General features: G+C 36.5%; 1 protein-coding gene across 10 annotated transcripts in view; it reads right to left on the reverse strand.

The window, feature by feature from the left end:
* Positions 1-19,061, reverse strand: part of GAB1 (GRB2 associated binding protein 1) — a 140,832-nt gene that overhangs the window by 28,696 nt on the left and 93,075 nt on the right. For 7 of the 10 annotated variants that reach the window (XM_004471925.4, XM_004471923.4, XM_023582653.3 and 4 more), the window contains exons 2-3: positions 18,060-18,354; positions 2,399-2,624 (exon numbers count right to left, since the gene is read on the reverse strand). In XM_004471925.4, coding sequence (XP_004471982.2) covers positions 2,399-2,624; positions 18,060-18,354 — 521 coding nt within the window. Of the gene's footprint in view, positions 1-2,021; positions 2,103-2,398; positions 2,625-18,059; positions 18,355-19,061 lie in introns of all 10 variants that reach the window. The other 3 variants (XM_004471924.4, XM_004471922.4, XM_023582652.3) reach the window with 1 other exon arrangement.

Raw genomic sequence — 19,061 nt, forward strand, 5'->3', positions numbered from 1 at the left:
GGGTCCAAGACTTCTACTCTCCTGTAAGATCAATATTTTCAAAACACAGTTTTTACTTACTCAGAGAAAAACCTAAAAAAGTTTCCTACAGGCTGTGGAACACTATGAAAGCTACAAACTACTCCACCAGGCTTTGAGACTACCAATAACCTGGCTCCATTCCGTGTGCACTATCTCCTGTCCTACTAGTCCCCAAATCAAACCCTTTACTCCAGGCAGGGTCTCCTCTTTAAAACCCAACACACATACACACACACACACTATCATTCTCACCTCTCCTTTTGCTCATTTCATTTTTGCACAATTTTTTTATCAGTTTCCTCTTCTCCTATCAACCATGGGTAGTTCAAATCTTACTCCACTTCTGAAGCTTCTCGTTATATCACTTCCTTTTTAAAAACCCTTGCACTTTTTCTTCTTAGAATGTTAATGCCCCTAAACATATCCTAACATTTGTACTACATTTAGTTTAAACATGTGAGTGAAAAGCATTTAGGGGTACGAAGAATAATAAAGTTCCCTCCCTGCCCTTGACTAGCTTATAGTTTAGTGGAGAATACATAAAAATATCAAGCTATTTCCAATGCTGTGATAAAACAGAGAGATGGAGGCACAACTAGGATGCCATGGAAACCCAAAGAAACAAATTTAATACAACCTGAGAGTTTGGGGGAGGTTTCCTTGAGGAGCACATTCATGTCTTGGCTGAATCTGCAAGCTTTGCCAAGGCAATTTTTGTATATTATCTTAGCCTATAAATACTTAATGTGTGTATGCTTTGACTTCTTAACAAGCATTACCTGTACACTATGAAGGTGATTGTACATGAGGTACTTAATCTTAAACAGTTTGTACCTCTGTAGTACCTACCACAAAAGTGGGCACACAGTGGGTACTTTATAAATATTTGTAATTCAAATGTCACTTTTGCAATAGTTTTGAGCATAATTTCTACTACCACCGAAAAACTGTGGTACCAGTGAGATCACTGAAAGGCACCATTTAAAATGAAAATGTACTGAAAAATTTCACTTAGCTGTTGGCTTTTAAAATTGAAAAGTAACTGTGAATCTCTATAAAATAAAATCTTAATTAGTAGTACAGACAAAGTTGCAAGTATGTAATTTTAAATACTCACAGCAAACAAGCAAAATCAAATTAGAATTTGATATTAAGTAATGTTGATTTATAACTTTTGTTGTTCTTACAGGTAAAATCCCATTATAAAAATTATAAAGAAACCCATCTTTGGAATATTTGTGAGCTATTTCTATAATCTTAGACAATGGTTTACAGAAACCATCTTGTGGATCTTAACAAATTCTATTAAAAAATTTTTATTAACAAGTGCTCTCTCTGATCCTGGCTTATGTTAACAATCACTTGCTATAAGAGAAAAGGTCAACAAATCTTTTTTGTTATAAAAATAATTATGTTTTTATATCTTAGAACTCTGTTAAAAAATCTTCCATATCTATTATGAATTCACCCCCACTTTTAATTCTGTAAATTAAGATAATAAATATATCCAGTGGACCAGTGATTTTGCTAATTGTCACATAGCTGTGTAGGAAGACAGGCTTCCTAATCACCATTTTCCTGCTCCCTTTTAAAACAATAAAACAACAGTCCTCCAACTCCCTCTGTCACCTCAGCAACATACTCAATATCAAATGACAACAAAGATCAAATTAAAATACCTTATAGTTCAGAAGAGGAGGGGTGCAGGGGCAGAGATGGATGACACAGAAACCAAGGACTTGGGAAAGGCTTTATAACACCTTCTGTCAAAATACTGAACTCCACACATTTTTTTCTACTCAATAATTTGTAAAATCAAGGTTTGGGGAAAGCTCTATTATCGCTGAATATGAAGACTGGAAAGAATGTTTAGAAATATATTTAATATCTTCAAATTTCATCACAATCCCATTTGTATATTCCCTAGAATTTGCTATAATGGGACTTTACCTGTATGATTAATTTCTCACACAGATCCAAAACAACCATGACACACTCACTGCAATGAAATCGCTTTGCTCTCAAAGTCTTCTAGTAGCAGGTATTCCTCTCCTTCTTCAGAAACAAAAGATGACCCTTGGCTGGTTTACAATCACATAAGAAATGGAGCAAGATCACCATTTATAAGTCAGTGAAATCTGTTAAGCAAGTAATACTGTGAGTCTGTAACAAAGACTATGAAATAGTAAACAAAGATTTCCAAATGAGCCTTGTAGATATAACCGTAATTTTCCAAAGGTGATTGAAATTGCTTTTTCAATAAACTCTTGAATATCAGAAATCATCACTGGAGGAAACAAACCTGAAATATAAGTCTACATAAATGGCTTAAGAGTAAAACACACACACACACATATCACACACATGTGCAATTTACCTCATGGGTTCAGGCTTCTTGCTTTGACAGTTGATTAGCAAGAGGTAGTCTTGAGGATCCTCCTGGATGGCAAGAGTTTCCAGGTGTGTTGGAAGGTTAATTAGCTGATATGGAAGAGGTAGAGTAGCAGAGGAAGAATCCACCTGGGTGGATGGTGGGGCTGTAGTTATAGCTAATGGTAAATCAGCTGGTGCTTGTGAGGAGTTACCAGGTGGCTTCACAGCATCTGCAAGCACAAAGGTTTAATAATCACTGTCTCACATTTGAAGAACTTTTTTTTCCAACAAATGTACCTGAGAATCTGCAGACAAATTGTTTAAACACACACAAACAGAATAAACCATGACAATGTCAGTTAAAACAAACACTACCTAAGTGGTAACATTTATGCAGGAAATAATTCTTGTCAAAGAAATCTGAAGAGTAGTGTTCTTGCTCCATTTTAGGGGCTCTAACGCTGCCCTGTTTGGTTTGAAGTTACAGGGAAGACATATTTTTTTTTCTATGATAATAAATAGAAGTGCCAGCCCTTCCAAGGAGACCAATTTTATAACAAGGCCTCTACAGTCCCCTGGTGCTTTGGATACTAGGGTCAGCTCTTTATCTTATGTTTCTTTGCCATTCGGTTTTTTTTTTTTTTTTTAACTCTCAGCAGAGAATTCCTTAGACAGGAATATTTCTAATTCCAGGAGTGGTGAAAATAAAATCTACTCATCTTCAAGCAAAGAGCTCTTTTTAAACATCAACTCTTTCTTTAGCTCATAGCCACTTTTGCCCTTTAGTGGATTTCTGTATTACTTTCATTAAAAGGGGGTTGGCAGTAATTATTAAGCACTACTATGTTCTAAGAAGACATATAGCGAAATTGTATAGAAAGAAGTTGAAAACAAGTTGAAAGCCCAAAATAAAATCCCACTGTAATAATTGATGTAACCAAGTATAATTTTAAAAGCCCAGAAAAAAACTGCTCTAATAGTCTCATTAGGAATTCAAGGCTATAAATAATCCAGAAAAACTAAATGCTCACACGTGAATGAACCAATTTGTTTGTTCATGTTATAACAGAAAAGGCTGGGTTGAAACAGTTTCACAACAAAATATTACATAAAAGACATTAAAAGTAATAAGGAGTTAATATATTTTTACAAATAAAATCAAATGGAGGGAAGCGGACTTGGCCCAGTGGTTAGGGCGTCCGTCTACCACATGGGAGGTTCGCGGTTCAAACCCTGGGCCTCCTTGACCCGTGTGGAGCTGGTCCATGCGCAGTACTGATGCGCGCAAGGAGTGCGTGCCACGCAGGGGTATCCCCCGCGTAGGGGAGCCCCACACGCAAAGAGTGCGCCCCATAAGGAGAGCCGCCCAGTGAGAAAAGAAAGTGCAGCCTGCTCAGGAATGGCGCTGCCCACACTTCCCGTGCTGCTGACGACTGCAGAAACGGACAAAGAAACAAGATGCAGCAAATAAACACCCAGAACAGACAACCGGGGAAGGGGGGAAATTAAATAAATAAATATTTTAAAAAAATTTTTAAAAAAATCAAATGGAAGTCTTTTTGCCGTTATTTCACCAGGGAGGGGCTAATTGTCAGCTGTCTTCTCTGGACAGTATGCAATGAATTAACATTCACATATGTACGACAGCAAATTTTATTTAGCTCATTTTATTTCTCTTCCTCTTAGGCTTAGAAGCTCATGTCTTAACTGTAAAGCTTGAATAACACATTAGTATGGCTGAATAAAACAGGTTATCTCTAATAATGGGTCACAGAAACAAACTGAAAAGGCTCATAACTACTATGTCTCACTGTGCCTTAATTGTAGTAGATGCTCATTAAATGTCTCATTCACTCAGCAGAAACTCACTGAGCACTTACTGTGTCAGGATGTTATGAGATTTTACCACTTAATCTGCAAGAACCATTCACTGACATGTGCAGTTTGGAATGTGCACCTCGGGGAATCTGTGAGCCCTACTAAATACTAATTAAGTTTGAAAACTTTCAGTTAGAGAATCTGGCCTGAGTATACATAAGCTGAGTTAATTTCTATCTTTTTTTTTTTTAATCATTTTTAGGATACTGTTCCATGAACTTTCAAGTCATCATATACTCTCATTTAACAAAATTTAATGCCATTTCCAGGAGTTAATTTTTTCTTTCTTATCTATGGAAGGTGAGTACAGAAAGTGGATTTTTGCATATTTATGTAACTAATGCCATAATTTCACTAAATACTCATAAATACTTGGTGTCATGTTTAATAGACTTTGATTATAAATTGTGTGTATAATGTACTCTTTGAAATGTTTCAATCTTTTGATTCTGTTGCAAATATATGGAGATTTATTTAGGGGAACTTAAAATGCCACCAATAAATCAGTGACTCTGGGAAAATCTTTGGGAACCGTTAAATTTAAGAGAATTATAAAATATTTACCTTTCAAAAGAACTTTATATATATATAAATATAAAACACTGAGAGCAGAGGGATCAGCAGTTAATGTATCCTATAGGCTGTTAGACAAGTTATTTTACATACTTCTTCTCTATACAATAGAGGCATGGTAAAACTGTATAACCCAGTTCAACGTTAAATTCTGACCAAGACTTATATTTACTTCCAGGATGCAAGAATTAGAGAAAAAACTTCCATTATGTTCACCAGCAAGCTTATGAAAAAAAAGCCATTCCAAACAACACTAGCACAAAAGGACTTTAAAAGGGAAGGGGGGAAACGCTCAGAAAATAGACTACATTCAAAGTTTAAGCATTTAGGATTCTTTTATCCATGTTAATCTGACTATACTCTTAGGTCTGTGTATGTGTGTGTCTGTGTGGTGTGTACGTTTATGACTGATTGATTGATTGATTGAGGTACCAGGCCAGGGATTGAACCCGAGACATCATAAGTAGGAATCCGGTGCTCTACCGCTGAGCCACATTGGCTCCCTTGTGCTTTTTGTTTGCTTGTGTTTGTTTTTGTTTTTAGGAGGCACAGGGAACCAGACGCGGGACCTTCCATGTTGGAAGCAAGTCCTCAATTGCCTGAGCCACATCTGCTCCCCTCGGCTTTGTATATTTTAATATAAGCATTGTAGTGTGTGAAAATATTCTCTAATATAAAACTTCTGCCCAAAGTTAAATAACTGGTCTGAAGAAAGTATCTATTTCTTCCTCTTAAAAAGTGATCTACGTCTGTTCTATGCTACAAGCAGCCAAGCAGACCAATTTGTTTTCTACTTTCCTTGGGTTTCTAACTCACAGCTCTTTCTAAGTAATACTGGTATCAAGTTTCTAAGAATCAAATATTGGTTCAGGGTTTGCTTATGTGTGTAAAATTATTTCCCGTCTCTTAATTCAGAAGACAAGAAGAATATAAATAACATCCATTAAAGGCCTAATAAGCTGCTGGAGCAAATCTTAATTGAAATTTACTTAGAAAGTTAGTTAAGTACTGCCAAGGAGAGACTTAACAAGTGTTCAGTGAAGAGAAACTGATTATCATGTGAGGAGATCCACAAATAATAACCTGGCCCATATAACACCCAGCCCATGACACAGTTTTATCCTGTTTGGAATCAAACCCCCTGGTTTAGTGTTCTCATAGAAGCTAGAATACTTAGATAATGCTGCTAAATAGTAAAAATTAACTACTTTGTTTCAACAAAATGGCACAAGAACTCAAGCCCAGGAAGCAATTCTATTCTTTCTTGTTGGTAAGGTATACTTCAGAATTCATGTGAAAGGTTCTCTGATTTTATAACCACTGAGTTCCTGTATCTGAGCACAAGGTGTTGCCCATGATCTTGCCAGAACGGATGAGATTCTTTGAAGATGGGCTATTTCTGCTGAAAGAATATTTTTCTATGATTTCTATTGCAAAATTTTTAAATTTATGTACACAATTAAAAGTAAAGGAATCAAGGTTACTGTTTCTATTGATTACTGATTAACCTATCTGTTGTAGAATAGTCTTTCCATAAAAAGCAGCATTTTAAATAGATACTGTCTAATTAAATTACCAAATAACTAAGAGAGTACAGAGTTATCTGTGATGCTAAAATAACCATCTTCTCCCTTTTGAACACATCATTTTTTATGGAAGAACATTTTATAAAGGTAAATCTAATGAGTGGATAAAATCAAGAAAGAGCAATAGTTGTGATTTTCAGTGAAGTAGACTGTAGTTTTCTCTATTTAATCAAATATTGAAGTTCCTTAATCATAGCTCCATCTGTTTAACGTGTTTCAAATAGAAAATTTTTATATTCTTATTGTCATGACTCTTTACTGGATTATGAAAACATTCATAGAGACTTTAAAATAAACCCTTAGGAAGTTCCCACAAATGATTTTTAATTAGAGGTAATGTGACAACAGAATCACTTGTGGAGCTTATTAGAAATCTAGGTGCCTGGGCACCACCTCAGGAAACTGGATGAATCAAAATCTCAAGGCAGCAGCTTGAAAATGTGTGATAAAATAAAACAAATCAGTGGAGCGGTGTAGCTCAGTGGCTGAGGGTCAGCTTCACATGTACGAGGACCGGGTTCAATCTCCAGAATCTCCAGTACCTCCTAAAATTAGATAGATAGATAGATAGATAGATAGATAGATAGATAGATAGATAGATAGATAAAACAAATCAAAAAGCAACAACAAAAAAATAAATCCCTGGCTGAATTAGTCCTCAGGGAAATGCAAATTAAAACCTCAACAAAATACCACTCCATACCCACTCAAATACCTAAAAATTAAAGACGGACACTACTAAGTACCGCAGAGAATATAGAGCAACTGGAATTCTGATACACAGCTGGTGGAAATGCAGTGATAAAATAACTTTGGAAAACTAAAGCTACTGAAGCTAAATATGTGCATATCCTATGATGTAGCAATTCCACTCATGATATTTGCCCAAAAGAATGAAGTGTTTATATGTTCAGCAAAAGACACGTGAGAATGTTCACATTTTATATTTGCATTAGTTAAAAAGTAGAAACAACCCTAATGTCCATCAACATTCAATGAATCAATAATTTCTGATATACTCCCACAAAGGGATGCTATATAATATGAAGAAGGAACTCCTATTACATGCTGCAACGTGGTTGAGGCTCACAGACATAATATTGGAAGAAAGACATCAGCTCAATGGTTCAATTTATATGAAGTTCAAGAAAAGGTAAAACTGATCTATGGTGACTTAGATGGAAAAATGATTACTAGGAAGAAGCATGAGGAAATCTTTTGAGAGACTGGAAATGTTTCATTTCTTCACCTGAGTAGTGGTTACACAGACATCTATCTCTATGTCTAGATACAGAGTTAGATATATGTAATTATTTTGTAACTATTTTTTGAGACTTTTAGAGTCCTAAGTTATACCTCAATAAAAAAGTAAATAAAAAGAAATAAAAATCCTGCCTGATTAATACTACTTTACAGGATGAACTTACTAGATGTCTAAGAAGACAAGGAGACTAAGAGCAGGAACAAATAATAGAGGTGAATTATGGATATGCCATCCTGTGTGATGACTGCTGGGCAGCTAAAGTTGATCAAAACAGCTTTGTTAAAACCAGAAAAGCAAACAAAAAAAACAAAACAGCTTGGTTTCTAACAAAATGGCTTTTCAATTAAAAGACTCTAAAGTTATCTGAACCTCCTTTCAACTTAACTATTAGTTTCCCCTAGGAAAAATGTTGTATTTGCCAGATGAACTATGTCCAAAGAAAACAGTAATCCTAAACTTAACAGTCAACCTTTTAATCATTTCATTTTGATCCATACTATTTTTTATAAGATTAAAAAAATTAATTTAAATATGGAAAGCCTATTCAGCAAGCAAAATTGAGTGCAGTCTCTCCTCCAACTCAAATATTTTCAGAATCAGTGAATCACAAGTCTTACGGTATCTGAACTTCATGTTGGTATTTGCTTATGTTGGAAAGATATTTGGAAACGTAGATAAAAGAGAGCCATCCATTTATTATCTTTTAGCAGTTTTTGGCTTTAGTGGAAAAATAGTAACAATCATAATAACTAACAAGAACTGACAGCATACTAAATGCTAACTAATGATTATTAACTCATTCAACCCTCAAAACAACCCTGTGAGAGTTTATCACAAAGTTTTGGTCATGGATGATGGTGATGGTGGCACAACGCTGTGAACATAATAACAGCATTGAATTAGATATTTGAATGTGGTTAAAAGGGGAAATTTTAGGTTGTATATGTTACTAGAAAAAAAAAAATAAACCACATAGAATTGTACAACACAATGATCCCAATTGTAAACGATGGACTACAGTTAACAGTACAATTATTATAAAAACGTTCTTTCATGAATTGTAACAAATGAACCAATGCAAGGTGTTAATGATAGGGTGGATATGAGAATTCTGTATTTTATGCTACTGGTTAAGACTTATACCAGTATTTATGTATAGATATGCTGTGTAATCTTGAATTTATTATAAGGAAGTGTAGTTACTATAAAAAATAACACAAAAATCATCAAAGGACATTAAATCTATTGGAAGTGGGAAGTTTTAATGAAGGCTAGGATATGTGTGTGATTTTAAAGTGTCACCCCACAGATTACTTACGAGTTTCAAGGGAAAAATTACTTTGTAAGGAAAAAAATTTTTCTAAGAAAAAAAAATCACAGCTTACAGAATGGAGAAATTGGACAAGCTCTGACTGGAGGATCATTACTAACTAATGAGAGGTGAATGGACATTGTCTGCCACTAATGTACTACCCTAAGAAAGTATCACTTGTGCAATATTTCAGACAAGAAGGCACAACCTGAATCTAATTACAATGACACGTCAGACAAACCCCAAATGAGGAACTTCTACTACAAAAAGGTGGGGGTGGGAGGTGGGGGAGGAGGTTGGTTTCTTTAAAAATGTTATGTCATAAAAGACAAAAGTTTGAAGAACAGTTTCATGTTAAAGGTAACAAACGAGACATGACTACTAAATATAGTACTTGATTATAGATTTGGATCCTTTAGTGGAGGAAAAAGTGTTAAAAAGGACTTTACTGGGAAATGGACTTGGCCCCGTGGATAGGGCAACATGGGAGGTCCACGGTTCAAACCCCGGGCCTCCTTGACCCATGTGGAGCTGGCCCATGCACAGGGCTGATGTGCTCAAGGAGTGCCATGCCACGCAGGGGTGTCCCCCACATAAGGGAGCCCCACGCACAAGGAGTGTGCCCCATAAGGAGAGCCGCCCGGGGTGAAAGAAAGTGCATCCTGACCAAGAATGGCACTGCACACACCGAGAGCTGACGCAGCAAGATGATGCAACAAAAAGAGACACAGATTCCTGTGCCACTGACGACAGAAGCCGACAAAAAGAAGAACACCTAGCAAATGGACACAGAGAATAGACAACTGGGGCAGGGGGAAGGGGAGAGAAAAAAATAAATCTTTAAAAAAAAAAAAAAGGACTTTACTGTGTCAATTGACAAAACTGGAATACCAATGGTATATTAGACAAAATTATAAATGTTGAATTTACTGAAGTTGTTAACTATATGTTGATAAGAGAATATCCTTATTCTTAGGAAATACACACAAAAATATTTAGAGATAAAGGGCCATGATTATGCAACTTACTCTCTACTGCTTTGGGAAAAAAATTATTATAGGGTTGTGTGTATATATATATATATGTATGTGAATGTATCCATATCCATCACATACACATATCCACATACATATATGAACAAATGGCACATACCACAGGAAGCTTTAATACGATTTGAAAGTCTCTATTAATTCCTAATGTATATAATTTAGATATTTGTGAAGTTCCTCCTATAGAGATAAATGGTAACACACAACTCTTCCTTCTCTCTTCACCAGAAAGAATAGAGTTCAATTTCTCATAACTTCTTAATCAGCTAGAGGAAAGTAGAAGATGCTCTCATTTCTTTCTTACAAATGGAAAGACCACAGCACAAAGATACGGTGACATCTCCAGCAACCTCATAATGTGCTAGCTATTTGGCAGGAACATGGTTCCATTTTTTCTCATTTTGTTTCTGAAAAACGGATTATTAAAATTTCAAAATAGTTTCAAAACTATTTTCTGGTAGTTTTTTAGGATAACACTCAAGCAAAGCCAGGAAGGGAATTTTAAAAAGCAGGTATTAGAAGTCTTGTGCAACCAAAATAGGGAACAAACAGAATTTAAACAATGAAATTGAAATTAAAAAGACTATTTGTACACTTTGAAGTTTTCAATTAAAGCAGTTCTTTTTTGCTTTTGCTAAAAAAGAGAAAGAGTGAAAGAGAATACAAATATAAAAGTGGGGGAGGGGGAATGAATCAGTGAATTTGTATTATTCATATTCTTGCAACCTTTTTAAAGTTAGATTATTTCCAAACACATTTTCTTTTAAGGATGTACACATATTATAATCTATTTTTCTGATATATAAATGGTATATATAAGCTGCCTTAAATCCTTATCTAAAGCAAGGAGCAAGGTGGAAAAAAATAAGCAAACCCAAAATGGATTAAAAAATAGGAATGTATGTGTTGAGTATACACATACATGTGGAAAGTTCTGTGTATAGAGACAGCAGGTAGTATGCATACATTACAGTTTCCCCCACCCCTTCATCTTGTAAGATACCATGACTCACAGATAATTTATAACCAACACAAAATCTGTTTTTTAAAGAAAGAAAAGTAAAATTTGGTACATAAAATTTAGTTTGTACCTGTCCCCAATATATTTACAAGAGTATTTTTTTTTTTCAGAAACAGATTTTTACCTAAATGCAGTAGGGTGTAATATAATTTAAGTCAGGTTGCTGAGTTCTTGTCATTGTGGTTGTTCTGCCTATTTTCAAACAAATTCAGTATAGGAAAGTCAGATTTACAAAGCTAATAAATAAAGATGTGACAAAGTTTCTTTCTATTGTTACCTTTCAATGAGTCTTTAATGTACCATTTAATGCTAAAAAAATTCAATGAATAACTTTTTTAGATATATATATGAGGCACATTTTATCTTTCCTATCTTTATCGGGTTGTTATCATGAATTGATGAGTCTTACTGGTATTTCCAAATCAGAAAACCTGGGCTCTTTATCCCAAGAGGAAAAGTTCTCACCACTTGTGCTGATTTCTGTGTCTTGGAGTATACCCAATAGTGCAGACAATTTTGGAAAGAACCAAATAAAAGTGGCTCCATTTGTTAACTTGAGTGTCTATCCATAGTGTTCTATATTGTTGTGGTCTAGATCCAGCTTTTCTGGACTTGCTCCCAGGATAAGCAATAGAAATAGGCCAACCCTTGTTTCAAAGTCTGCCTTCTTGAGGGGTTACCATCCTAATAGCAAATGGACCTTTTATGGCACATATGTCCAGGTAGTTGAAAGGCATCTAGACATAAGGTGATATAGGAAACGATGACAGAAGGTGGTAGTCACCTTTTCTTTTTGCATAAGGACAAAGTTTTTCAATTAAGTGTTCATCAACAGATGAGTGGATAAACAAAATGTGGTATAAACATACAGTGGAGCATTATTTAGCCATAAAAAGGAAAGACTTTTGATAAATACTACAACACGGATGAACCCTTAATACATCATGCTGAGTGACAGAAGCCAGACACAAAAGGACACATCTTGTATTTGTATTTTATGTATATGAAATACCTAGAATAAGCAAATTCATAGACAGAAAGTACATTACAGATTACCAGGGGATGGGCCAGGTGGGCGAGCAGGGTAGGAACAGGGAGTGTGGTAGTTTGGAGCTAGGTACCCGAGAAAAACATGAATTCAAACTTAATCCTGTGTGTGTGGACTCACTGTAGAGAGGACCTTTTGATGAGTTACTTTAGTTGGCCCAGCTGACTCAGGATGGGCCTTGAACCCGACACTGAAGGCCTTATAGAGAAGGCCACAGCAAGAAAAAGACAGCAGCCAGAACCTGTACTTCAATGGAACCTGGAAGACAAGGAAGAAGCCAGTGGACAATGCCACGTGACAGAAAAGTCAAGGACAAAAGACTGCCAAAGGCCAGCCCAGAACACAATAACCTTCTAGGAGAAAGCACTGCCTTGATCATGGCTTAATTTTGGACTTCTAGCTTCAAAAATAAGTTCCCGTTCTTTAAGTCAACCCAGTGCATGGTATTTGCTTCAGCAACCAGGAAACTGAAATGCGGACTCGGTGCTTAATGGATACAGTTTCTGTTTGGGGCGACAGAAAATTTTTGGTTAATGCATGGTGCCAATAGTGGCACAATATTCTGAATGTAATTAAGAGTCTCCTGCTCTGCCAACTGAGCTAGCTGGGCAGATGTCTGAATATGTACACATGATTTGTACACATGAAAGTCATTCAAATGGAACATTTTTATTGTATATTGTTGCCACCACAAACATTTTAAAAATTAAAACTACTTTATTGAGACCTATGGAGGGAAGAAGAGGGCGTGTATATTCTTCTTGCATGTTCATTTACCTATTTTACTAAAGAGAAGACAATCAAACAAAGAATAGCACTTTTGTTGTTGTTTAAATGCCACCGCTGTGGGGGCATTTTGAGAACAGCAACTCAGAGTCAATGTTCTAATCTTTCATCCTGAAATTAGACCAAAAGCCTTTTCTCCAAGTTATTCAACTGCATCCAGCCTTTAGGCTGTGTTTCCCAGCACTTGTTTAGCAGATTTAACAGCTTCCACCTTGGAACTGTAGAACAAAAATAAATCTGCACATTTCCAAGAAAAACAAAAGAAATTAGTCTCTACCCTCAAATCTACTAAATAAAAACATTCATAGGAACCACACACAGTTCAATGTGTTAGAATTTAAAAACAGATCTCAGCTGCCAGCGTTCTGAGTGTTCAATAATAGCAGTGGTCACCTGAGGCAGCGGAAATAACATGGGAACGATATTTTGAGAGGTTCCTGGAATCAAAACACAGGTCAGATTTTTCCCCTTTCCTTCTGTTGTCAGGAGAAAATTATTCTCACAGGGGTTGGGGATGGTTATTTTCTCAGACTACGATATCCAAGCAGTCTACTTCTTCCCACTTCTAGCCTAAAACTAGCTCAGTGAAAAATCATCTAGTGTTATTAGCCAATTTTCAAGCCCTAAGTGGGAGAATAATCAGCTCTCTGAAATGGGAAGAACTTAGGACTCAAGGGATAGATCGAAGTAAAAAGCAAAATACTTACTATTTAGTGACTGGCAGTAAGATCTATCTGGAACCAAGAGAATATAAAGCAGATAGCAAAGTTAAGAACAAAGACATTTTGATATTTACCGTGTCATATTAAACTGTATGAATATGATTACAATATAAGAGTTTTCTGCTGTTCAGAATTTGATAAAGAATTTTAAATGTGAATTTTTTTAAAAAGCATCTAACAAAGTCAGCAACTGCAAATGCCTACAGTGGCCAATTTTACATGTCTTTTTACAGTTTTGTTGCTATATCAAAAACCAAAATTACAGAATACAATAAAATATTTTTTGACTCCTTGATACTAAATAATGAAGGACTGTTCATTTTTCACTGATTTATTTCAGGATACGCAAGCTCTTGAAACAGTATAGTCAGACTTTCTCTTACAGTGGCTATTTGAGGAGACGGCCACAACAGACTTGTGAAAAATCTATAAATTTTTGAATTAAAAAACAAAAACATAGCTACATTTAAAGTATACCTCATGAACTAAATTTAGAAAGTGCTGGCAAAATAAAATCCTTAGGGACTTGTTTTAAAGAAGAGATAAAAATGATTTGTGATTAGCACTGCTGTTATTGTAACCAACTCACAGATCATATATATCAAATTTGATTAATCATACTATTAATTCTGTTACAACCCACTCCCCTTCATGGATATAGTGATAAAGTTCATAAATTGAGAATTTCATTCAACCCTAAAATACTTCTAATCTGTTCTACAAGGACTTGTGAGTTTTGCGACTGAAACAGCCACTGTAGTTTTCAGGCTTTGAAGCGTCACCTTTCCCTTCACTGGTAGAAGGTTTAGAGTGAAGAGAGACATTGGGGCTGACTGATTCTGAGTACTGAAACCAATGGTAATGTTCCCTTAAGGCATTATCAGCTACAGTCACAGAGCTATTTAAACTTGGCCTCTCCTGACTCTCTTAGGACTAAATCAGGTGCTGCTGCTACCTATGCTTATCTAGTCTTTTTCTAGCACAGCATTTCCCAAACGGTAGCTTAATTCCTGGATTATTTGTCTGAGTCACCTACTAGATGGACTACAAGCTTATGAGGACAAGGACTGTCTTTGTACATGCCCAAAGCACCATTCTTCAACACACACACGCACATATGATATGTATCAAAACTGGTGAACTAATGAATTCATTTCTAAAAGCTGAGCAAGGTTTTCTTCTTCCCAGAGCTAACTTGGTCCCCCTGAACCCCTTGGATGAGAAGAATCTTTGTAAGGTGGACAAATGAACCAGATTCCAGGCCTCGAAACTTAAAAACATTAATCTGGGATACCTGAGCCTTAGAAATTCCAAAGATATGTGAAAAGAAGATCTATCTACCCTCTTTTCTTTTCCAAGGTGAGGAACAAGAAAAAATTCCTCTGATTGCAGTCATACACACATTTCTCTGACTCTCCTAAGAGCATATAAAAGCCTTTAATTAGCTAGAGAGCTCTATGACTGAAATAATGCGCAGAAGAAAGAACAAGCCCAAGCTAAGTGGCAGTGGTGACCGGGAATGGTAAAAGCAGCTGTGTTTATGTGACTTCTTTGGTCTCTTCATCCATGCTTGGATATGGGATGGTTTTGCTTTAGTGTAGTTTTGCCTTTGTGTTTCAGGCTGTTTAAACAGTAAAATAATCATAAAGGTTTAAGTGAGACAATTAGAGTTTGACTATGGTGATACTTCTTAAAAAGTGTAATTTTAAAAGTCATTTTAAAAAGTAACATGGGAAAAGAATTAGCTGGAGGGACTTTTATTCCAGTTTTCAAAAAAAGTTAAAAATTTTAAGCCACATAGTGATTAATAATAAGACAGTGATAAATTATAACATATCCATATTATGAGATCATATACAGCCATCAAAAGTACTATTGTAGAATGTTCAATGGCATGAAAAAATGATGGTACTGCATGGTTTAGTTTAACATGTCCATATTTTTTGTTAAAACATAATGTATGCACAGATTAGTCTGCTCTATGTGACAATATTGCAAATGATTTTTTTTGCATTGATCCAACTTTTCTATATTCTACATATATTATGCTTAATAAGGGCAAGAATAATTGCTAACATAAAATCTTTACATAAGGGGAGCAAATGTGGCTCAAGTGGTTTAGCACCTACCTCCCACAAGGGAGGTCCCTGGTTTGGTTACCGGTGTTTGTTTCCTGAGGGAGCAGAAACAAACAACAAGCAAACAAAAGACAAAACCAACTCAGGGAAGCCAATGTGGCTTGGTGGTTGAGTGCCCGCTTCCCACATACAAGGTCCAGAGTTCAATCTCTGGCTCCAGTACCTTAATAAAAAAGAAAAAAGAAAAAAAAATCTTCACATAAACCCTTCTTATTTTGGGGGCTCTCAATTCTACCAAACTCTGAATAGGCTTCCAAAAATTAAACACTCATATTCCTTGACAAAATAATGTGCATCCTCTGAGAGGGACTCTCATTTCCTTTGTTAAATAAGTTTTGGAGAAACATAAAAAGAAGAGATGGAAGAAAATCTACTAGCCTTTTGGATCAGCTGATTCAATACAAGCAACCAGTGGAGACATAAGTCTGGCCTGTATGTTCCCCCAAAACAACATCTAAATTGAAAAGGTAGCAGCTGGCAAAAGAAGAAGAAAGATCACAAGGAAGACAAACTATTTTAACTGAAAATCCATCACATTATGAAATTCATGTGGTGTCTTAATCCAATAATTATCATTACTGGCTAGATGTTAAAGAATCATTAAAAAAAGAACTACCTTATTTCTGACTTTAAAATCCTCTACTGAATTCAAATATAGATGGTATATGCAAATCAAGAAAGTGTTTAACTGAAGTCATAAATGATATACCCATGCCCACTTTACTCGTAGAACACGCTTCATAACTTCACAAAAACAACTGACGCCTTCATTCCACTTGTAAAACAAACAAACAAACAAACCCCAATCTCTCAAGACTCCTGATAATAGGAGCTTTTTTTGATGCTTTCTAGTTTGTTAGTCCCTCCCAGTTAGCCTTAAATCCCTCCCTCCTTCTTCCAGTGCTGTTTCTTCGGCATTCTGGATTCCCTCACCAAGGGGCTTCCCCACACCACCACTATGCCAATCCCAGCCCTGGAAGGCTTGCCCCAGCTGCTGATTAGCTTCAGAGGACAGCGGCATGCTGACCTGAAGCTAATTAGAGGTGATTTATTGTTTCACTTCAGGCGAAATCTTGATTTTTTTTTTTTAAGATTTTTTATTTATTTCTCTCCCCTCCCCGCCCGCCAGTTGTCTGCTCTCTGTGTCCATTCTCTGTGTGTTCTTCTGTGACCGCTTCTATCCTTATCAGCAGCACTGGGAATCTGTGTTTCTTTTTGTTGCGTCCTCTTGTTGCGTCAGCTCTCCGTGTGTGCGGCGCCATTCCTGGGCAGGCTGCACTTTCTTTTGTGCTGGGCGGCTCTCCTTACGGGGCGCACTCCTTGCGTGTGGGCTTCCCTAGGTGGGGGACACCCCTGCGAGGCAGGGCACTCCTTGCGTGCATCAGCACTGTGCATGGGCCAGCTCCACGTGGATCAAGGAGGCCCGGGATTTGAACCACAGACCTCCCATGTGGTAGGCGGATGCCCTATCCATTGGGCCAAGTCCACTTCCCTGAAAATGCATTTTTATAGGTCAAGAATGGTCAAATATCAGAAGTCTTGTAAGGGTCAACTGAATACTTATCTAGGAACTCAATAACATGCTCTTAGTGAGTATGTCTTTTTTTTTTAAAAAAGATTTATTTTACTGATTTCACTCCCCTCCCCGCCCCCCCCACCTGTTGTCTGCTCTCTTGTGTCCTTTCGCTGTGTGTTCTTCTGTGTCATTCTCTACGGCGCTGGGAATCTGTGTCTCTTTTTGTTGCATCATCTTGCTGTGTCAGCTCTCTGTGTGCCCGGTGCCACTCCTGGGCAGGCTGTGCTTTTATCACGTGGGGCGGCCCAATGCAGGGTGCACTCTTGTGTGTGGGACTCCCCTGTGCGGGGACACCCCTGTGTAGCACAGACTCCTTGAGTGCAGCAACACTGCACGTGGGCTAGCTCACCACACAGATCAGGAGGTCAGGAGGCCCTGGGTTTGGACCCTGGACCTCCCATGTGGTAGGCGGACACTCTATCAGTTGAGCCACATCCATTTCCCGAGTATGTCTTCTTACCACTTTCTTCCTCAGGCCATTTATTTAGATATTGCCTGTTAGTTAAATCTCTCTTCCTAAAGCCTAAAAATTCTACCTCCAAACTAATTAAAGGATTCAGTGTTTTTATTTTTTTTCACAAATGTTATTATTGTGAAAAAAAACCCAGAAAATATTGTATCAAGTAACTGAAATAACAGAGAATTTTATGACAGTTTTATAAATGTAGCAACAATGGAGTGCTCAGGTTGCATAACAAAATACTGAACTTACCTTCTTCCGTAGGATTAAACCCACAGATGTCACAAATACAACGAACCCACTTATTCATCTCCTCTTCACTGTCTGCTACCAAGTAGAAAATCCGGTCAATAGTGTTGATATCAAAAATGTAGCTGTTTTCAAACTCTTTTTTGTTAAATGTCAATCCAGCATCAACTTGCTGACATAAATTTAAATCAATAATACGGATAGGCTTCTTGGCATGATCATTTTTGTAATATTCCAAGACATCTGGATCTCCAGTTAAACGGCCACTGCGTAACACAAACCATCTCCTCTTCCATGCCTAGGAACAAAACAAAAATATCCATTTGGTATTATTTTGAGAGGGATTTTTCAAGGAGATACACATTTAACAAACAATTTTATAAAAATATTGTTCTCAGAAAGTCACATACAATGTTTTCTCTTTTTCCATAGGATATTCTGTGACTCTGCAAAACAAAATCTACTAAAGTTTCAATTAACTTAATATTGTGTGTGTGTATATATATATCTAGGTTCTTTTATTAAATTTTCTACTATAAAATATCAAGTCAACAAACCAAGAAAAGTTTGGTTTTACCAAAGATAAATAAGCAATGTTTTTTCATGTGTTAATATCATTCCATAAAGAATATACACAAAGGTGCTTCACAGAGGACTCCAGATTTTAAACTAGAGGTTTCTTTTTTGAGGGGTGGAGCAAAGAATGGGAAAGGGAAAAATAGGATGGCAAAAGCTTCCCTGATTTCTCACATGAAAACTTCTTACCTGAAAAGTAAGCAGAAAAATGAACTTTTGGCCAGAGAGCCTGTTTTTCAAAGACTACATGGACAAGATGTGTATTTCTGAATATGGGATACAACTTTAAGCCTTTATCCTATTCTTGCCAACAAGAATACATTGGCCATATGTACTTAAGACTCACCATGCACCCCATCTATATAAATTCCCCTAAATTTTGAGTTTAATACTATGGACAAAGAAGCCTAAAATTATTTTACTATCACC

The sequence above is a fragment of the Dasypus novemcinctus genome, chromosome 1, assembly GCF_030445035.2.
Source record: "Dasypus novemcinctus isolate mDasNov1 chromosome 1, mDasNov1.1.hap2, whole genome shotgun sequence".
Lineage (NCBI taxonomy): Eukaryota > Metazoa > Chordata > Mammalia > Cingulata > Dasypodidae > Dasypus > Dasypus novemcinctus.